We start from the raw sequence: 22,742 nt of genomic DNA on the forward strand, positions 1-22,742 counted from the left end.
GGCTAAATAAACAAAACAAAACAAAAAATTACAGGCCTCTCTCATCTTTTTAAGTGGGAGAACTTGTACAATTGGTGGCTGACTAAATACTTTTTTGCCCCACTATATATTGATGCTGTAACAATGTAAATTTCCCCTTTTGGGATAATAAAAGGCTATCTTACACACACATTTATCATATAATACTTTATCAATAACACTTTTGAACAGTGCAAAGAAGCAGTTTCAACCATTAGAGCAGAAAAAAAGAAAGAAGACACCAAGTGCAAGAGATCTGGGGTTTTGTTTTGTTTTTTCAGTTTTCTAGCGTTGCAGTTCTGCTCCCGTTCAAGGACATAAAAAACCTAGCAGGTGTTGCGTTGTTTGCTGATGATGGGACAATCTGGAAAAGAGGAAGGAATATACAGTATATAACTAAGAAAATGCAACAGGCACTTGATATAGTGCAGGAGTGGGCAATCAAATGGGGCTTTAGGATTTCAGAGGACAAAACAAAATCCATATTATTTACAAAAAAGAGGACAAGTGGGGAATTTAAGTTGAGGCTGGCTGGCAAAGACGTGGAAAGGGTTGAAGCCTTCAAATACCTGGGGCTGTGGTATGACCGGCAACTTACGTGGAATATTCACATTGACAAGATGGTGGACAAATGCAAAAGGGTGCTCAATGTAATGAGGTGCCTGTGTGGAGTGGACTGGGGAGCATCCAGAGCAGCGCTAAGCAGCATTTACAAAGGACTGATAAGATCAGTGTTTGATTATGGCTGCATGGCGTATGGGTCAGCTGCAAAGACATCGCTTAGGCGATTAGATGTCGTCCACAACCAAGCCCTTAGGATTTGCTGTGGGGCGAAAAAGACAACACCAGTAGCCGCGCTACAAGTTGAGATGGGGGAGATGCCCCTCCATCTGAGGAGAGACCAGCTAGCACTGGTGTACTGGGCAAATTTGAGGGGGCATAGTGAAACACACATGGCACAATCAGTGTTGATGCATAGCCAAGAAAGGGAGAGAGAGGCTAAGAGATTTGGATGGACCATTGGGCAAAAGATGGACGAGATGGAGCTCAGCACAGTTTGTGTATCCCCCATAGTGGTGCTCCCTGCAGTACCACCATGGATGTATGATGACCTTAAGGTAGACCTATGGTTGCTTGAGAAGAGAAATAGATAGCAGCAGTTATGTGGTACATGAGGGAAACATACACAGAGTCACTACAAATCTACACTGATGCATCAAAGAAGGATGAAAAGGTGGGAGTGGCCTATGCCATCCCAAGGGAAAAAGTGGAGGTGGCAAAAAGAATCAGTAACAGCTTGGCAGTGTATACAGCTGAATTGATGGCAATATGGTTGGCGCTACAGTGGGTGGAGGATAACAGGCCACAGAGGGTTGTGATTGCGTCTGACTCAAGCTCAGCACTCATGAGCTTAAAAAATGTACATTCTGAGTCAAGGCAAGACATCATTTTTGAAATTGTACATATGGGAAATAACTTGAGGAAGGCTGGGGTTGAAATCACATTTCTATGGGTACCAGCACACATAGGTGTCAAAGGAAATGAGTTGGCTGACACACTTGCCAAGGAAGCCTTAAAAAAGGAAGAAAATGACATCTCATCTCATCTCATTATCTCTAGCTGCTTTATCCTTCTACAGGGTCGCAGGCAAGCTGGAGCCTATCCCAGCTGACTACGGGCGAAAGGCGGGGTACACCCTGGACAAGTCGCCAGGTCATCACAGGGGAGAAAATGACATTGAAGTGCTATATAGTAAGGCTGAGGTTAAAAGTATTGTCAAGGCCAGGACAAGAAGTAAGCGGCAGAGCATGTGGAATGCTGGGGACACTGGAAGGCAGTACTATGCCATTCAAAACCAAGTGGGAAGAGCCAGGAGCACAAGCAGGGAGAAAAAGGTGGAGGATGTGTTCTCCAGAATGCGTTTTGGACACACAGCACTTAACAGCACACTATACAGGATTAAGAAACATGATGATGGAACCTGTGAGTGCAGTGACAGCCAGGAGACTGTAGAACATGTTCTTGCATACTGTCCAAAATACAGTGCTGACAGGGAGGTGCTTATAAGGCACCTACAGAGGGAAAAAGTGGTGTTTAATGTCCAGAACATGCTGCAGTTAAGCACAGGAGAGGTGTGTTTCAATCACCTATGTAGGTTTTTAAAAAGCACAGGCCTAATTAACAAAATGTAGCTGGAAATCTGAGTGATTTCTCTTCCTTTTATACATTTTTTTCTTCTTTCTTTTCTTTTTTGTTAAGAATTGTGGGTGGTAGATATTCTTGTTCCACACTCCAGTCCAGAGGTGGCGGTAATGCACCAACAAAGCTGGTTGCCAAAGAAGAAGAAGTTCTGCTCCCGTCCAGCAGTTGGCGATAGTACACCAAAAATAAGTAGCGAAGAAGAAGAAGAAGACCCAAACAAGCCGGTTGTTCTCAGTAAGGACCTTTAAAACTTCTTGTAGATGAAGCTGTTTTATGTTTTGAGTGTTTCATCAGTTTCTCATCACAGTCACATTTATTGCACCGTGTTTTTGTTTTGCAGCTCCAGTGATGCCCCTAATTTAGCAAATTGATTAGACTGAATGATCAGAATCCAGTTTCAGCAAAATAATGAAGTTCAGAGAGAGAGAGAGATTAATATTAATCTGATGCTTTACCATTTCAGAATGTTTAGGAAAGACAGTGTCTTATCTTGTGTCATTTAAAATAATAATAATAATTCCTGAATCCAGATGTGTGTGATCATGTATGTACCAAAGCAGAAAACAGAAGAATCACATCTTAAAGGGATACTCCACCCTGACATACACTGAATAGATTTATATTGAATTGATTGTGATGTGGTGGCAAGAAGGTCTGGGTTCAAGCCCAGTGGCCAGCGAGGGCTTTTCTGTGCGGAGTTTGCATGTTCTCCCCGTGTCTGCGTGGGTTTCCTCCGGGTGTTCCGGTTTCCCCCACAGTCCAAAGACATGCAGGTTAGGTTAACTGGTGACTCTAAATTGACCGTAGGTGTGAATGTGAGTGTGAATGGTTGTCTGTGTCTATGTGTTAGCCCTGTGATGACCTGGCGACTTGTCCAGGGTGTACCCCGCCTCTCGCCCGTAGTCAGCTGGGATAGGCTCCAGCTTGCCTGCGACCCTGTAGGACAGGATAAGCAGCTACAGATAATGGATGGATGGATGGATGGATAAACACCTTTTCCTTGCTTGGGGATTATTCTAGTGGTAGGTATGTGAAGATAAGAGGAACAGCGAAAGATGGAGGGAAGTAAACAGTGATCAAGATCTTTTTATTCCTCACCATTACAATTAAAAAACACATCAAATCTTACTTCCATGAAAATATCAGTGGAAAAAACATTCATGGAAATAAACACACTAAACACCTTTTCAGGGCGGCAAGGTGGTGTAGTGGTTAGCACTGTTGCCTCACAGCAAGAAGGTTCTGGGTTCGAGCCCAGCGGCCGGCGAGGGCCTTTCTGTGTGGAGTTTGCATGTTCTCCTCGTGTCCGCGTGGGTTTCCTCCGGGTGCTCCGGTTTCCCCCACAGTCCAAAGACATGCAGGTTAGGTTAACTGGTGACTCTAAATTGACCGTAGGTGTGAATGGTTGTCTGTGTCTATGTGTCAGCCCTGCGATGACCTGGCGACTTGTCCAGGGTGTACCCCGCCCATAGTCAGCTGGGATAGGCTCCAGCTTGCCTGAACAGGATAAGCTGCTACAGATAATGGATGGATGGATGGATGATTGTGATGTGTTTAGTGATTCTGGTGCTGATATGCAGGTTGGTGCTCCATTTTTTATTATTTTTGGCCTCTGACATGTTATCAGAGTTATGAGCTTTGGTTTTGACATTTGACAATTGTTTAATCAGGGAAAATTCTTCCAAAAGATCTGCGACAAGACAGGCGTGCGATATAGACTTGGACAACCTTTGTTGTCATTCAGTATGCAACAAGTGTACGCCGAATGAAATTTCATTGCAGTTTGGCTCAGCACAGAAATAAATATGAAGTGTATTAAATTAAATTATGTTCAAGTTATAAATAGAAGTTTGGGTTTGGAGTTCAGCAGTCTGGTGACTTGGGGGTGGGGTGGGGTGGGGGGGTGTCTGTTACAGAACCTGGTGGTCCTGCACCGAATGCTGTGGAACCTCTTTTCAGAGGCCAGACGGGAGAACAGTCCATAATGAGGGTGTGAGGGGTCACTGATGATGTTACCGGCTCGAGACATGCAACTCCTTGGTGCAGTGTCCTGAATGGAGGGAAGAGATGTCCCAATGATTTTCTCTGCTGTCCTCACCACTCTTTTATATAGGCTTACCATTAAATGCATGAGTGCCAGATTTTCCTAAAACCATGAGCTATCCCAAAGGAGTAATGGGAATCGGTAGAACAAACAGAATAGCCATCCAGAAAAACTAAATCATTGGGTTTGGAGCAAGAGCCATCAACAAACACAAACGCGCACACTAAGAAAGATCAAGCCTCATGGATGAGGTGGAGGAAATTTCATCTCGACAGTCATGTTCCGACCATGATGGATCTGGGCTGGACTTTCAGGAAGACAATATGTGGTGTAACCACAGGGCTGGAGTATCCGCTGACATGACAGGCTTGATAGAGAAGTTTTGAGTGGCACACCGAATAGACTCGTAACCAGAACATTGCTGAGCGGTCATATGTTGGGTCTGAATATTGTTTAAAATGGAGTGTACCTGATGTGATGTATGTATAATCAGAAAGTGAGACAGTACGTACACACACACCACATTAATCAACAACAGGTATACTGACTTTGCCACTCACCTTCCCTGGCCCCGCCCTCCATTCACAAACCGATGCTTGACCACGCCCCCCTGCCACAACCATGCTCTTGAGCCAGGACTCCTGCTGCGCCCATGCCATCCTCCGAGATGTACAGGCGGAATGGTAGACTGGAGTCAGGCAGACCCTGTGCTCGAGCTGATGTGAGAGATTGTTTCAGATAACAGAATGAATGCGTGCATCATTTCAGAGGTCCATACAATGTCATTGGGCTGCTCTTTGAGGCAGGACTTTCTCAGGATCTTGTCATGATGAGAACAGTCTGGAATGTACTGACGGCAATAGTTAATAAGTCTGAGAAAAGACAACATGTAATGGCAGTTTTATCCGAGTGAGGAGCCGCCTTGAGTATTACAGAGAGTCTATCAGATGAGAGACAACGCTCACTTTGAGAGGTGTCAAAGCTGAGGTGTCGCACCAAGTGCTGACAAAACCGCAACTTGGACTGTGAGGCTTTAAATTCACACCTAGCGTGAGAAGAGCCAGAGAGCCTTGTTCACACTTGGGCCCTGTCCACACGGCAACGGATTCAGGTGAATCTGATAAAATTGTTTATCGTTTCGGCCTGGCGTCCACACGGCACCGGCGTTTTGGGTGCCCCAAAACGAAATCTTTTGAGAACGGGTTCCAGAGTGGAAAAATCTGGCAACGGCCCCGTTGCGAAGTCGTCTGGATGAGTAGAACGGATTTGTTTACGATGACGTCACAACCACATGACTGTCAGTGCTTCACGCCGGGTAGAAGTGTAACGAACTCGATGCGAGTTGTCAACAAATCCTATAACTTGGTTCATGAAACGCGCTTACAAAATATTTTCACTGTGAATATTTATTGTGTAAGGTGCAAAGTGAGAGAGAGAGAGAGAGTGAGAGAATAGCCCTTAGGGCAGAGTCTTTACTCCAAACCACGCACCGCCTGTGCGCTTTCCAAAAACAAAAACAATCCCGCCAGCAAACATAGGAAAAAAAAAAAAAGGAGCAATCTCACCTCTTCAGATGTTGGTTTAAGTCCGACAATACATTCCTCAAAAAGGGCGTAGAAGAACAAAGTAATCCATCAACGTGTAGCATTCAATTTATTCCGGACCATTAAAGAATTCTGAAGGATATCAGAATGTTGGCGTACCGGCTTCCATCTACCCCCATTCATTCCTCTTTCCGCGTCTTTCGTTTTACGCTACTGATTAATAATCAAAACTTTATGTGGCTGATGCTACAGAAGAAGGGGTTAATGCGCATGTGTCTACTTCTATTGTTCTGGTGTCTCCGATGGGACCGTCTTACAGCGCACATAAAGGTGTGGCATGTGTATTGCATCGTTTTCAGCAAGCGTTGCGTTCCCATATGTACCTGATATTTTACTGATCCGTTGCCCATGTGGATGCGATATTTGAAAAAAAAAAATCTTGTTGACATTGTCGTGTGGATGTAGCCTTGGACTCATCTTCAGCCGAGAGCAGAATGTCATCTGCATTTTGGAGCAACGTGCAGCCATCAGGGAGCGTCAGAGAGTCTCAGGACAACAAAGAAGATGGCAGGGGAGTCAACGAACCCTTGAATTAAGCGGGTCCATGTGTATTGTTGCAGCTTAAAAGTAAAGGCTTGGAAATAGGTTGATAATGGGTCTCGATACTAATGGGACACTGAAAAATGCACTGCAGACAGGAACAACTGAAGAGTTTGGTTCCAAAATGCTATATATCCAATTGCATTGTTTCGAGAAAAATCACTTTTTCTGATTACGGGAAAACCACTGTATCCTGTTTTCAAATGTATTGACTAACTCCTTAATGATGATAAACTTCAAAAATGAAACCCAGAACTAATTAACAGCTTTTAACTGAACCAAGTAATTATTTATTTGTCAAGTCGCTACATATCCACGCCACGGCATTTTCCCCCCAAATGCTACATATCCCTTTCTATTTAAAGTGCATTTAACCATGTTCTTTCATGACAGATTATTTTATTTTATAGATTTTTTTAGATTATTTTATCGAAATTATTCATAATTCAGTGTGAGATTGTCCAATAAATTTAAGAAGTGCCGAATCGATTTCCTACTTCATGAGCGCAACCATCTTAGAAGACTTCACGCCAATGGCGGCCTCTGATTGGCCAAATGGATATGTCTGGTTTTGAGAAAAATCGGTGACGGCACTTGTTGCGTTTTAGAATGAAAGGCCGTAATGCAGTGCATAAATCAATGGCAGAGATCGTGTTTTGGTGAAAACTGAATATGGTACGAGTAAGATATGATAATTGCTGATGGTTTGGTGGCGGGAGTTTCAATTTTTCAAATTTGGCGTTTATGACGTTTTGGAACCAAACTCTTCAACTGTAAAGTGGGTATGTTGACCTAGAAATAGATTTAAAAAAAAAAATGGAAGCAACATCTGGTACAATAGGACTGACAGGTATAACTAATTGATTAATACAGCTTGAGTGCTGAGGAAATCTCCAGGAGCCATTTGATATCTTTACAGGATTAACTGGAGTATTATACAGAGAAGACCAAGGAACTAAAATACCATGTGATAACACTGACGAAATCACAGGTTCAAAGCCCTTCTCCTTTTCAGGAGACAATGGATGTTGTTTACAATACACACAAACAGATGTTTTTAGACTGGCAGCGTATTGAGGTACCTGTGCACGTCTGCCCTCACTGGAATGCGACGCCTTGAGAGTCTGAGGCTACATCCACACGGCAACGAGATGTTCTTTAAAAAAATATCGCGTCCAAATGGGCAACGATCAGTAAAATATCAGGTCCATATGGCAACGCAACGCTTGCTGAAAACGATGCAATACACATGCCACACCTCTAGGGGCACTGTAAGACGGTCCCTTCGGAGACACCAGAACAATAGAAGAAGTAAGGACGCATGCGCATAAACTATTATGCGCGAGACTTCATATTAGCCACAAAGTCAGAAAAATCTGTTCGTAAAATTACATTATAATGACCAAATACAATGAAAAGTATTTTTCCAGTCTCACCTGTGAAAGGTAATCCCATGTGATCTCGTTTGGACGGTAAACCTGTTGGTACAGTTAAACGCAGCACATGAATGAGGCATCTTTATTCTCCGCTTTGACCCATCCAATATGGTGGCGAGTATGACGTATGATTCTACGCGAAAGGCGGCGTCTTTAATGGTCCGGAATAAATTGAATGCTACACGTTGATGGATTAATTTGTTCTTCTATGCCCTTTTTGAGGAATGTATTGTAGGACTTAAACCAACATCTGAAGAGGTGAGATCGCTCCTTTTTTTTCCCTATTTTTGCTGGCAGGATTGACTCTGCACTAAGGGCTATTCTCTCTCTCTCTCTCTCTCTCTCTCTCTTTGCACCATTACACAATAAATATTCACAGTGAAAATATTTTGTGAGCACGTTTCATGAACCAAGTTGTAGGATTTGTTGACAACTCGCATCGAGTTCGTTACACTTCTACCCGGCGTGAAGCACTGACAGTCATGTGGTTGTGACGTCATCGTAAACAAATCTGTTCTACTCATCCAGACGACTTCGCAACGGCTCCGTTGCCAGATCTTTCCACTCTGGAACCCGTTCTCAAAAGATTGCGTTTTGGGGCACCCAAAACGCCGGTGCCGTGTGGACGCCAGGCCGAAACGATAAACAATTGTATCTGATTCACCTGAATCCGTTGCCGTGTGGACAGGGCCTGAGGCACCTGGTGTCGTGGAAGTCTGTATCTCAAAAGTAGCCAAAAAATATACTTACACAAAAGAAGTTGCCTTAAACGCTTTTGTTGTACAGACCCAATACAAGTGTGAGTGATTTCCCAAGAGAGCACTGATCTCTAAGTTTCTTCCATTAGTTTTTAAGTTGGGTCTCTTTTTGGGAGACCTGCCCTAAGACCGCCCCAAACCAAAATGGCGGCTATTAAAATCATTGTAAACGGACTTTCTTTGTTTGAAACACAGACCTCTGATTGGCTCAAACATTTCCAGTGATTTTTCAAAAGAAAACAGACATACTAGCATTTACCATATGACCTTCGAAGGGTTTTACTACTTAATGACGAGTCGGTATTTGTCACACGAAATGCCTTTACAATGATAATCAGTGGTGGAGAACACAAGATGATCACATATACATGAGGTCCTCTAAACATTTAAACTCAAAGTGTACTTAGGCTCAGCTTAAGGAGCTTGATGTTAAAATACCTCTCAAGTATACTACCATTCAAAAGTTTGGGGTCACTTTGAAATGTCCTTATTTTTGAAAGAAAAGCACTGTTCTTTTCAATGAAGATCACTTTAAACTAATCAGAAATCCACTCTATACATTGCTAATGTGGTAAATGACTATTCTAGCTGCAAATGTCTGGTTTTTGGTGCAATATCTACATAGGTGTATAGAGGCCCATTTCCAGCAACTATCAGTCAGTGCATTTACATGCACATAGAGAAAATCAAATTTCTGCCGTAGCTCGACTGAAATCGAAGTTCTAAATGCCATGGAAACACCTTAGCTCGGCTGAAATCGAACCGAACTGGATTTCTCGTAATCGAGCTACGCGACCTAGATTATGCAATTGTAGCCGAGCTACTTAGTGCATGTAAACCCTATCGAGCTACGTAGTTGAGCTACTTACTTCAGCACTGCCCCTTCTGGAAGTGACGAGTGACGAGACCACAAGCGGGAAACACAACAGCCTCGGTCGGCATGACAACAGTAGTAGTAGCGAGCAGCAGAAGGGAACACAGAACTGATAACTTTGTTTATACTCTTGAATAGCTCTTCTTCATGATGACAACCGGAAGTGTACCAACACGATGGGGTGTGTAGCGCCACCTGTGGCTCGGGTGCACAATGTACCTCACACAATAGCTCGATTTCCTTGTGTGCATGTAGGATTGGATTTCTCTGGCACCCCTGCTGGGACCCTTAGCTCGATTACCGACAGTAGCTCGATTTGGATGTGCATGTAAACGCACTGACTCCAGTGTTCTAAAGGCCAATTTATGCTGACAACGCAGTCCTCGCAGATGGCGTCTGCGTAGCCCCCCCACCTTCGCAGACGCTCTGTGCGCACCTCCCAAAAATTGTGACCACCGCAGAAGCCTTGCAGACAGCGTCGCAGACAAGAGGGCTCTGATTGGTCCACTCTACATCCGCTGTACACGCACTTCCACTTCCCTACTTTCCCGGTTTGGTTTGTTTTCACGACTGCCATTTTTAAAAACACGAGCGAAGATGGAGCAGCACGAAGAGCGGTTGATCGAGGAAGTGAGGAAGTACGTACATCTATACGACCCCAGTTCTAGTCATTATAAGTAACCGGAGGATAAACACTCCACTAACCACACCCACCAACTACTCCTAGCGATTTCGCGACTTCGCGCCCCCTTGCGTTGTGGCGGTGAATAACATCGCGCACGCCTATTACTCCCCGCTCAACGATAAATTACAACTGTCTGCGAAACGCTATCTGCGAAAGCCTTGTCGCAAGAGCATGCAGAGGCCTAATGGTACAATGTGTTTGCTCATTGCCTCAGAAGGCTAATGGATGATTAGAAAACCCTTGTACAATCATGTTAGCACAGCTGAAAACAGTTGAGCTCTTTAGAGAAGCTATAAAACTGACCTTCCTTTGAGCAGATTGAGTTTCTGGAGCATCACATTTGTGGGGTCGATTAAACGCTCAAAATGGCCAGAAAAATGTCTTGACTATATTTTCTATTCATTTTACAACTTATGGTGGGAAATAAAAGTGTGACTTTTCATGGAAAACACAAAATTGTCTGGGTGACCCCAAACTTTTGAACGGTAGTGTATATCAATCATAAATTCATGCTAAATACTACAACAATTTTCACCATGCTCTCAAAAAAAAAAAAATTGTAGCAAGCTAAAGCAGTTTGTCTGTGTGTGTGTGTGTGTCCAGTGTGTAACTGGAGGTGTGAGGGCCATAAAATATCGAAATAAGAGAGCAGTCTTTCTAACCTAGTCAACAGTTGATCAAAAAGATAACTGTGGCTACAGAGACCTTCACACCTTTTGGTGCCTCCAGAGACAGAAAGTCTACGGGAATCCCAGCACATTCTGAAACTCAAAACCACAAGCTAAAGTTAAAATTCTCTCAGACTGGTTCATCAAAATCTGAGGAACAAAAACTTCAACATGTGTCATCCTTCAGGTCATACTCCGAGAGAACAGTAGAAGGATAAACTAGGTTATCTGGTGTGCACAGAACAGTATGGCCCTGTTCAAAGGAAATGGAACAATCGAGCTTAGTAAAAATATCACGACCTAATAGATTAAAAGGGGTGATAGGAATGACGCAAGCGTTTTCAGGACTCAAAAAGGTTGTTATGAAAAGCAGAGTGAAATCAGAAGCAGATTGAATGCAGATATACAACACTGTCGCTCTGAGTTACGGCAGAGATTCGACTTTTCGTTATGGCTTTCCGAGGTGCCAAGCGCAGTGGCGTTGATGCCAGTATTGGCATAAAAGCACAGTGTATAGACGAGGAGATGAGAGAGCTGGATAGACTAAAGGACTAAAGCGCTGCTGCATCGCTCTCTTCAAGAAGAGATGAAGCAAGAACTAAACCCTACTGGCACCACGAATGGCAGGTAGCTGAACAGGACAGTGGGTAACGTACAAACTAAAGTGAACATAGACCGACATGTCAATGCAAGTCATGTACAGAATTTCATTCTTCATAAATCTTAGACACCGCTGAAAATCAGGTTCATGATAAAAATGAATAAGCATTTCATTCAGGGTTTTATTTCATCCTCTGCTTTATTTGATTGACAGGCGATGGCATCTCGCCGCGCACTTAAAGCCGTGCTCATTGATCTAAGTGGGACTCTTCACATCGAGGACACGGCTGTACCTGGAGCTCAGGAAGCACTCACAAGGTGAGAGAACATCAATGATACAGTCAGTGATGAGCGATGAGCTTGGCTAGTACCGTAGCCGACACTTACCGTTATAGACCTATACATGCTTCGTAGAAACGAATTGGGGTTGAAAAAGGTCACTTCTCAGGAGTTAATCAGCACGTCTTAAATTAATCTCCTGTGTACTGCACAACAAAAACAGCGACGCTGTATCATATTGAGAAATGCATTGAGCACATCATCAGTCTCTCTGCGATATTTGCGTAGCTCCATTACTAAAGCTACCTTACTAAAGCTTTTGACTCCATCTCCCATGACAATTTCTGGAAAATATTAGCAAAACTGGGCATACCTGATAAATTAATCAGAGCATCGGTGCAGCTCCCTGATGGCATGCATGGACGCGTATGCACAGATGGCCAGCTCTCAGATCGCTTCCCAATAATGACTGGCATGAAGCAAGGATGTGTTAATTGCCCTGGTTTTATTCCTTATCATCTTCATGGCCATGTTGAACGAAGCCCTGCTCAACAACTTCTTCTTTCTTGTCCAGCGCTGTTGCCAGGTCGGGGTGCATGTGGACCCTACTGATCCATGTGTCATTATTAATTTATGCTGGATGCCCTTCCTGCTGCAACCCTCCCATTTCCGGGCTTGGGAAACACACACATTCTCACCTATGGGCAATTTAGAGTAGCCAGTTAACCTAACTGCATGTCTTTGGACTTTGGAGGAAACTAAGGCCCTGTCCACACGGCAACGGATTCAGGTGAATCTGATCAAATTGTTTAGCGTTTCGGCCTGGCGTCCACACGGCACCGGCGTTTTGGGTGCCCCAAAACGAAATCTTTTGAGAACGGGTTCCAGAGTGAAAAAATCTAGCAACGGCGCCGTTGCGAAGTCGTCTGGATGAGTAGAACGGATTTGTTTATGATGACGTCACAACCACATGACTGTCAGTGCTTCACACCGGGTAGAAGTGTAACGAACTCGATGCGAGTTGTCAACAAATCTTATAACTTGGTTCATGAAACGCACTTACAAAATATTTTCACTGTGAATATTTATTGTGTAATGGTGCAAAGTGAGAGAGAGAAAGAGAGTGAGAGAATAGCCCTTAGGACAGAGTCTTTAGTCCAAACACTGCGGAAGCAGTATAACCAAACCGCGCATCGCCCGTGCGCTTTCCAAAAACAAAAACAATCCCGCCAGCAAACATAGGAAAAAAAAAAGGAGCGATCTCACCTCTTCAGATGTTGGTTTAAGTCCAACAATACATTCCTCAAAAAGGGCGTAGAAGAACAAAGTAATCCATCAACGTGTAGCATTCAATTTATTCCGGACCATTAAAGAATTCTGGAGGATATCAGAATGTTGGCGTACTGGCTTCCACCTACCCCCATTCATTCCTCTTTCCGCGTCTTTCGTTTTACGCTACTGATTAATAATCAAAACTTTGTGGCTAATGCTACAGAAGAAGGGGTTTATGCGCATGCGTCTACTACTTCTATTGTTCTGGTGTCTCCGATGGGACCGTCTTACAGCGCACATAGAGGTGTGGCATGTGTATTGCATCGTTTTCAGCAAGCGTTGCGTTGCCATATGTACCTGAAATTTTACTGATCTGTTGCCCACGTGGACGCGATATTTAAAAAAAAAATCTCGTTGCTGTTGTCGTGTGGATGTAGCCTAAAGCACCTGGAGGAAACCCATGCAGACACGAGGAGAACATGTAAACTCCACACAGAAAGGCCCCCATTAGCCACTGAGCTTCTTGCTATGAGGCGACAGTACTAACCACAACACGACCATACCGCACGAAGCCCTGCTCAACTGCGATGAAGGAATCAATGTTGGATTCAGAACAGACGGTAACATCTTTAACATCTCAAGGCTCTGTGCTAAACCCAAAGTTCACTATCAGCTGGTTCGTGAGCCTCTCGTTGCTAATGATTGTGCCTTGTTTGCCCACACTGAAGAACAAATGCAAGCACTGGCAAGCAGTTTTTCCATCGTGACCAAGCAGTTTGGCCTGAGCATCAGCATAAAGAATACCGAGGTCCTTTAAAAGCCTTCTCCTGGGATGGATTAGAGTGAGCCAGCCATCATTTTTGATGGCCAGTTAAACAATTAAAGAACACAGACGCTTTCATATATCTGGGATGCATGATCTCAAGTGACGGCCAACTAGACAGCTGTTTATTACACTATTGTCGTAAGCATCTTACTGTATGGAGCCGAGTGCTGGACGACACACTGTCACCATATCCAACAGCTCAAGGCCTTCCAATAGCGTTGTCTGAGGAAAATCCTTAAACTAACCTGGGAAGACAAAGTACCAAATCTCAGAGTATTGAGAAAGTCAAACTGCTCCTCTGTCGAAAGTGTGATCTTTAAGCGCCAGCTACAGTGGACTGGGCATCTAGTCTGTATGGACGACCAAAGAATCCCAAAGAAACTACTCTGTAGTGAACTGGTTGTCGGAGTACGTGGTGTCAAAAGACCAAAGAAGCTTTAAGAAGATTTAAGGACTGTATCAAAAACACTCTAAAGTACTGCAGCATGGCCCCCATCACCCTCAAAGCTGCCAACTGAGAGTTATGGAAATCTTCCATTCAGAAAGGGGTGTCCACATTCAAACAGGACAGATGCTATCAGATCAACTATGCCCGTCTTCGAAGAAAAGCATCGGAATCTGCCGATGAGACAAACCACAAATGCCGAGTGTGTTCCGGGCCGTGTGCCTCTCCGGCTGATCTCGCAGCTCAAAACCATGCGCGTCATTCAGTCCACTGACAGTCGTCAGGTACGGCGTGACATCCATGAATACTGTGATTTGTATCACTTTAGAAAACAACAGCCGTTGATGCATAAATGCAGTGTGCATTCTCACACAGTTCCTCGTCAAGACGGTATGGTCATTTATTTGTGTGTTTTTAAGGTTGCGTTGTGCTCCAGTGGCTGTCAAGTTTGTAACGAACACAACGAAAGAATGTAAGAGGACGCTCCTTGAACGACTGCGGCGTCTCAGCTTTGACATAGAAGAGCAGGAGATCTTTACCTCACTGACTGCAGCTCGAAACCTGTTGGAGCAGAAGGAGATGCGCCCCCTGCTGCTGGTGGAGGATAGTGCACTGGAGGACTTTACAGGTGAGCTCACAGCGCTGACACACCTCATTTAATTCACAGGGCTTAATAAGTAGCTGATTATGAGCATTAGATCATTAGTTTGTGGAAACGCTGTAAGGATGTGTGATTAAACTAGAGTTCAGACTTTGTTCTTGTCCCAGGTATACAAACTTCAGATCCGAATGCTGTTGTGATTGGCTTAGCGCCAGACCACTTCAACTATGAGATGCTTAATAAAGCTTTCAGGTGAGGACTCGGTGTACATTGGTGCAAAAAAACTGTATTATTATTTATATTTACATTTTTAGTATGTTTTAGTCCTACTGTTATTGATGATTAAGATTTTGCAGCACGAATGAAAACCCTTTTTTTTTTTTTTTTTTAAAAAGAGCGTTCCCTTATATGGACAGTAACGCCGCTTGGAAAATGACAGATCCTTCTCTGATGACAACCTCAATTCCAAAAAAGTTGGGACGCTGTGTAAATTGTAAATAAAACCGAATACAATAATTTGCAAATCACGGAAACCCTATATTTCAGTAAAAAATAGTACAAGGACAACATATCAAGTGTTGAAACAGAATTTTTTTTTTTTTTGGAAAAATTTATGCTCGTTTTGAAGTTGATGTCAGCAACACGTTTCAGAAAAGTTGGGACAAGGGCATGCTTACCCTCTACTTTTAACAACACTCTGTAAACGTTTGGGAACTGAGGAGACCAATTGCTGTAGTTTTGAAAGAGAAATGTCTCATTCTTGCCTGATATACAACTTCAGTTGCTCAACAGTTCAGGGTCTCCTTTGTTTGTTGTATTTCACGCTTCATAATGCACAAAATATTTTAAATGGGAAACAGGTCTGGACTGCAGGCAGGCCAGTTTAGCACCTGGACTCTTTTACTATGTAGCCATGCAGTTTTAATATGTGCAGAAAGCGGTGTGGCATTGTCTTGCTGAAAGAAGGAAGGCCTTCCCTGAAAAAGATTTTGTCTGGATGGCAGCATGTTGCTCTGAAATGTGTATATATCATTCAGCATTAATGATGCCTTCCCAGATGTACAAGCTACCCATGTCATGTGCACTAATGCCCACTCATACCATCACAGATGCTGGGTGTTGAACTGTGCACTGATAAAAAGCCAGATGGTCCCTCTCCTCTTTAGCCTGGAGGATGTGGTGTCCATGATTTCTAAAAATAATTTCTACTTTTGATTTGTCAGACCTGGGGACAATTTTCCACTTCGCCTCAGTCCATCGTAAAACAGCTCAGGCCCAGAGAAGGTGGCGGTTTGTCTGGATATTGTTTATATCTGGTTTTAACTTGCATTTGTGGATGCAGTAATGATCTGTTTTCACAGACGATGGTTTTCTGAAGTGTTCCTGAGCCCATACAGTGATTTCCACTACAGACACGTGTCTGCTTTTAATGCAGTGTCTCCTGAGGGCCTGAAGATCACAGGCATCCAATGTCAGTTTTCAGCCTTGTCTCTTGCAAACAGAGATTTCTCCAGATTCTCTGAATCTTTGATGAATATTATGTACCATAGATGCTGTGATCCCCAAATTCTTTGCAATTTTACATTGAGGAATGTTATTCTTAAATTGTTGCACTGTTTGCCCACACAGTCTTTCACAGAGCGATGAGCCCCTCCCCATCTTTACTTCTGAGAGACTCCGCCTCTCTGGGATGCTCTTTTTATACCCAATCATGTTACTGGCCTGATGCCAATGAACCAAATTAGGATTTTTTAGCATTACACAACTTTTTCAGTCTTTTGTTGCCCGTCCCAACATTTCTGAAACGTGTTGCTGACCTCAAATTCAAAATGAGCATACAGTGGGGCAAAAAAGTATTTAGTCAGCCACCAATTGTGCAAGTTCTCCCACTTAAAAAGATGAGGGAGGCCTGTAATTTTCATCATAGGTACACTTCAACTATGAGAGACAGAATGGGGGGAAAGAATCCAGGAAATCACATTGTAGGATTTTTAATGAATTAATTGGTAAATTCCTCGGTAAAATAAGTATTTGGTCACCTACAAACAAGCAAGATTTCTGGCTCTCACAGACCTGTAACAACTTCTTTAAGAGGCTCCTCTGTCCTCCACTCGTTACCTGTATTAATGGCACCTGCTTGAACTTATCAGTATAAAAGACACCTGTCCACAACCTCAAACAGTCACACTCCAAACTCCACTATGGCCAAGACCAAAGAGCTGTCAAAGGACACCAGAAACAAAATTGTAGACCTGCACCAGGCTGGGAAGACTGAATCTGCAATAGGTAAGCAGCTTGGTGTGAAGAAATCAACTGTGGGAGCAATTATTAGAAAATGGAAGACATACAAGACCACTGATAATCTCCCTCGATCTGGGGCTCCACGCAAGATCTCACCTTGTGGGGTCAAAATGATCACAAGAACGGTGAGCAAAAATCCCAGAACCACACGGGGGGACCTAGTGAATGACCTGCAGAGAGCTGGGACCAAAGTAACAAACGCTACCATCAGTAACACACTACGCTGCCAGGGACTCAAATCCTGCAGTGCCAGACGTGTCCCCCTGCTTAAGCCAGTACATGTCCAGGCCCGTCTGAAGTTTGCTAGAGAGCATTTGGATGATCCAGAAGAGGATTGGGAGAATGTCATATGGTCAGATGAAACCAAAATAGAACTTTTTGGTAAAAACTCAACTTGTTGTGTTTGGAGGAGAAAGAATGCTGAGTTGCATCCAAAGAACACCATACCTACTGTGAAGCATGGGGGTGGAAACATCATGCTTTGGGGCTGTTTTTCTGCAAAGGGACCAGGACGACTGATCCGTGTAAAGGAAAGAATGAATGGGGCCATGTATCGTGAGATTTTGAGTGAAAACCTCCTTCCATCAGCAAGGGCATTGAAGATGAAACGTGGCTGGGTCTTTCAGCATGACAATGATCCCAAACACACCGCCCGGGCAACGAAGGAGTGGCTTCGTAAGAAGCATTTCAAGGTCCTGGAGTGGCCTAGCCAGTCTCCAGATCTCAACCCCATAGAAAATCTTTGGAGGGAGTTGAAAGTCCATGTTGCCCAGCGACAGCCCCAAAACATCACTGCTCTAGAGGAGATCTGCATGGAGGAATGGGCCAAAATACCAGCAACAGTGTGTGAAAACCTTGTGAAGACTTACAGAAAACGTTTGACCTCTGTCATTGCCAACAAAGGGTATATAACAAAGTATTGAGATGAACTTTTGTTATTTACCAAATACTTATTTTCCACCATAATTTGCAAATAAATTCTTTAAAAATCAGACAATGTGATTTTCTGGATTTTTTTTCTCATTTTGTCTTTCATAGTTGAGGTATACCTATGGTGAAAATTGCAGGCCTCTCTCATCTTTTTACAGTGGTGCTCAAAAGTTTGTGAACCCTTTAGAATTTTGTATATTTCTGCATAAATATGACCTAAAACTTCATCAGATTTTCACACAAGTCCTAAAAGTCGATAAAGAGAACCCAGTTAAACAAATGAGACAAAATATTATACCTGGTCATTTATTTATTGAGGAAAATGATCCAATATTACATATCTGTGAGTGGCAAAAGTATGTGAACCTCTAGGATTAGCAGTTCATTTGAAGATGAAATTAGAGTCAGGTGTTTTCAATCAATAGGATGACAATCAGGTGTGAGTGGGCACCCTGTTTTATTTAAAGAACAGGGATCTATCAAAGTCTGATCTTCACAACACATGTTTGTGGAAGTGTATCATGGCACGAACAAAGGAGATTTCTGAGGACCTCAGAAAAAGCGTCGTTGATGCTCATCAGGCTGGAAAAGGTTACAAAACCATCTCTAAAGAGTTGGGACTCCACCAATCCACAGTCAGACAGATTGTGTACAAATGGAGGAAATTCAAGACCATTGTTACCCTCCCCAGGGGTGGTCAACCAACAAAGATCACCCCAAGAGCAAGGTGTGTAATAGTCAGCGAGGTCACAAAGGACCTCAGGGTAACTTCTGAGCAACTGAAGGCCTCTCTCACATTGGCTAATGTTAATGTTCATGAGTCCACCATCAGGAGAACACTGAACAACAATGGTGTGCATGGCAGGGTTGTAAGGAGAAAGTCACTGCTCTCCAAAAAAAACATTGCTGCTTGTCTGTGGTTTGCTAAAGATCACGTGGACAAGCCAGAAGGCTATTGGAAAAATGTTTTGCGGATAGATGAGACCAAAATAGAACTTTTTGGTTTAAATGAAAAGCGTTATATTTGGAGAAAGGAAAACACTGCATTCCAGCATAAGAACCTTATCCCATCTGTGAAACATGGTGGTGGTAGTATCATGGTTTGGGCCTGTTTTGCTGCATCTGGTCCAGGACAGCTTGCCATCATTGATGGAACAATGAATTCTGAATTATACCAGCAAATTCTAAAGGAAAATGTCAGGACATCTGTCCATGAACTGAATCTCAAGAGAAGGTGGGTCATGCAGCAAGACAACGACCCTAAGCACACAAGTCGTTCTACCAAAGAATGGTTAAAGAAGAATAAAGTTAATGTTTTGGAATGGCCAAGTCAAAGTCCTGACCTTAATCCAATTGAAATGTTGTGGAAGGATCTGAAGTGAGCAGTTCATGTGAGGAAACCCACCAACATCCCAGAGTTGAAGCTGTTCTGTACGGAGGAATGGGCTAAAATTCCTCCAAGCCGGTGTGCAGGACTGATCAACAGTTACCGGAAACATTTAGTTGCAGTTATTGCTGCACAAGGGGGTCACACCAGATACTGAAAGCAAAGGTTCACATACTTTTGCCACTCACAGATATATAATATTGGATCATTTTCATCAATAAATAAATGACCAAGTATAATATTTTTGTCTCATTTGTTTAACTGGGTTCTCTTTATCTAGTTTTAGGACTTGTGTGAAAATCTGATGATGTTTTCGGTCATATTTATGCAGAAATATAGAAAATTCTAAAGGGTTCACAAACTTTCAAGCACCACTGTAAGTGAGAGAACTTGCACAATTGCTGACTGACTAAATACTTTTTTGCCCCACTGTATATTTTTCAAAAAGCAATACAATTTCTCAGTTTCAACATTTTGATATGTTGTCTTTGTACTGTTTTCAATTAAATATAGGGTTTCCATGATTTGCAAATCTTCACATTCTGTTTTTGTTTTACATATAAAGTCTCCCAACATTTTTGGAATTGGGGTTGTATAATCACACCCCTGAATACAGATTAATCAGTGATTGGATAGTGGTTGCATTTCAGTTTAGTACTGCTGTAACACAGTGATGAAAGTGTAATGTAATGTTCTGAAATAAGCAAACCCTGCTGATTGTTTTGCATTGAAGAAAGAAAGTGACATAAGAGCAACGGAGGTCAGGTTTTGCTTTTCAGTGTAGCATGTTGTCTTTATATCGCAAACAAAAAGCAATACTATCTATGTACTGCGTGTCACGTTTTCCCCCTGGAGCGATTGGCCTGCTCTCTGACATGGATCCTAATTTCTTCTCCTCAAGGTCTTGATAAAGGAGTCTCACTGACCCCTTAATTCAGTATCTTTACCTCTGATTTCTGGACTATTTCCCACATTAGGCTCATTCTAGATGGTGCCCCTCTCATCGCCATCCATAAAGCCCGTTACTACAAGAGGAAAGACGGCCTGGCGTTGGGACCCGGACCGTTTGTGACGGGGCTGGAATATTCCACTGACACACAGGCCACTGTAGTGGGCAAACCAGAGAAAACCTTTTTCCTGGAAGCGCTGCGGGATCTGAACTGCAGCCCTGACGAGGCCGTAATGATCGGAGATGTGAGTGTGATGCATTAATGTTTTTAATACGAATATTGTAGACTTTCAAGTTAATATTAACTTCTGTGTTCTGGTATTTTCTTCCACAGGATGCTAGAGATGATGTTGGCGGAGCTCAGAACACAGGCATGCTGGGAATATTAGTCAAAACCGGTACTTTTCTATTTGACCTTCATCGCTTTAAGACCTTTCTTCAGATATCAACCCACATTTATTTTATTATATGATATATCATTGTTCTCAGGTAAATACAGAGCAGGTGATGAAGGCAAAATAAATCCTCCTCCTCACCTGACCTGTGAGAGCTTCCCCGAAGCTGTGCATCACATCCTTCAACATCTGCTAGACACCAAATAATTTTTGTGGTGCTGTTTAAAGGTACATTTAACATGTTTATACTGTATGTGTACCAAAAACACAGTACAGTGAAGTGCATTTGTGTTGGTTTCACTCGTCCTCCTGCATTTGTCTTCTGACCAAATAACATGTCATTCTTACCACAACAATTGTAAAAAATAAAATGCCTTGAACATTTCCTATGACAGCGTTACACTCCAGACTCGTACGATGAAGCTGAGCCGATGTTATAAATAATAAAAACTACACAGGTTTAAAATACTCACTTTGTCTGGACAGTTTGCACTCCGGTGGTCAGTCTTTGTGCAGAATTCATTATTGTCCTGGTTTACGTTCAATTTGAGAAGGTAGACGGATCATATTTGCATTTCTTTTTTGGTGTTTTAAGAAATTAATCTTGTTTATTTTTATAAGCCACTTTATCCTCGTCAGGGTCACAATACAGTGACGAGATAAAATGGATGGTTTGTTGGTGGTAACATGATGGTAATCAATCAACTTTATTTAACCAGGAGTAAGAAACTCACTGAAATTAAAAATCTCTTTTCCAAGAGTGTCCTGACCAAGACAGCAGCACACAGAACAGTTTTCAGACACAAACATAAAACATTACCCAACAAGGTCAACTGTGAGCTACTGCTCACTTATGTATCCCCCCCGGTGTCACTGATATCAGAATGCAAGCAATCGAAGGAATCGGACACTCATTATGAATGTTGACTTCAACAAAGGGGCGGCACGGTGGTGTAGTGGTTAGCGCTGTCGCCTCACAGCAAGAAGGTCCTGGGTTCGAGCCCCAGGGCCGGCGAGGGCCTTTCTGTGTGGAGTTTGCATGTTCTCCCCGTGTCCGCGTGGGTTTCCTCCGGGTGCTCCGGTTTCCCCCACAGTCCAAAGACATGCAGGTTAGGTTAACTGGTGACTCTAAATTGACCGTAGGTGTGAATGTGAGTGTGAATGGTTGTCTGTGTCTATGTGTCAGCCCTGTGATGACCTGGCGACTTGTCCAGGGTGTACCCCGCCTCTCGCCCTTAGTCAGCTGGGATAGGCTCCAGCTTGCCTGCGACCCTGTAGAAGGATAAAGCGGCTAGAGATAATGAGATGAGATGAGATGAGACTTCAACAAATAATTAACCCTGAAACAAGTAAGTAAAGAGCAGTGTCCTCCCCAGGAACTTCAAATAACATCCTGGTAAACTGTCATTTTGAAATAGCATTTTGCGTCTTGAAATAGCGTCAAAATCCACCCTATATGTTTCATAAATATATTCAGTCGGTAAACAGGAAGTCGATGTGCGACAGACCTAAAAACGGTATACATGGTACAGAACCCCAAGCTGAAGCTCGGTACCAAATATCAAGCAGTTGTGATTTGTAGTTGTTGAGAAAAGTGTTAGGAAAATTTTGTAAATCCACCCTATACATTTCGTAAGTCGGTAAACAGGAAGTTGATGTGTGACAGACCTGAAAACGGTATACATGGTATAGAACCCCAAGCTGAAGCTTGGTACCAAATATTAAGCAGTTGTGATTTGTAGTTGTTGAGAAAAGTGTGAAGAAAATTTTGTAAATCCACCCTATACGTTTCGTATATACATTAAGTCGGTAAACAGGAAGTTGATGTGCGACAGACCTGAAAACGGTATACATGGTAAAGAACCCCAAGCTGAAGCTTGGTACCAAATATCAAGCAGTTGTGATTTGTAGTTGTTGAGAAAAGTGTT

The 22,742-nt window shown here is 43.0% G+C and overlaps 1 protein-coding gene across 3 annotated transcripts; it reads left to right on the forward strand.

Annotated features, from left to right (window-relative positions):
• The first annotated feature begins 2,364 nt into the window (after positions 1 to 2,364).
• LOC132873086 (haloacid dehalogenase-like hydrolase domain-containing protein 2) lies at positions 2,365 to 21,282 on the forward strand. Of its 3 annotated transcripts, none has more exons than XM_060908317.1 (7): positions 2,365 to 2,454; positions 11,644 to 11,747; positions 14,671 to 14,879; positions 15,020 to 15,104; positions 20,448 to 20,664; positions 20,754 to 20,817; positions 20,909 to 21,282. In XM_060908317.1, exons 2-7 carry the CDS (start codon positions 11,647 to 11,649, stop codon positions 21,019 to 21,021), a joined length of 789 nt encoding a protein of 262 aa, XP_060764300.1. In that variant the 5' UTR covers positions 2,365 to 2,454; positions 11,644 to 11,646; the 3' UTR covers positions 21,022 to 21,282. The 3 variants fall into 3 exon arrangements, with proteins under 3 accessions (XP_060764300.1, XP_060764301.1, XP_060764299.1); XM_060908318.1 differs by lacking the exon at positions 2,365 to 2,454 and adding an exon at positions 9,128 to 11,476; XM_060908316.1 differs by lacking the exon at positions 2,365 to 2,454 and adding an exon at positions 9,128 to 11,456.
• Positions 21,283 to 22,742: the final 1,460 nt, after the last annotated feature.

The sequence above is a fragment of the Neoarius graeffei genome, chromosome 25 (assembly GCF_027579695.1).
Source record: "Neoarius graeffei isolate fNeoGra1 chromosome 25, fNeoGra1.pri, whole genome shotgun sequence".
Classification (NCBI taxonomy): domain Eukaryota; kingdom Metazoa; phylum Chordata; class Actinopteri; order Siluriformes; family Ariidae; genus Neoarius; species Neoarius graeffei.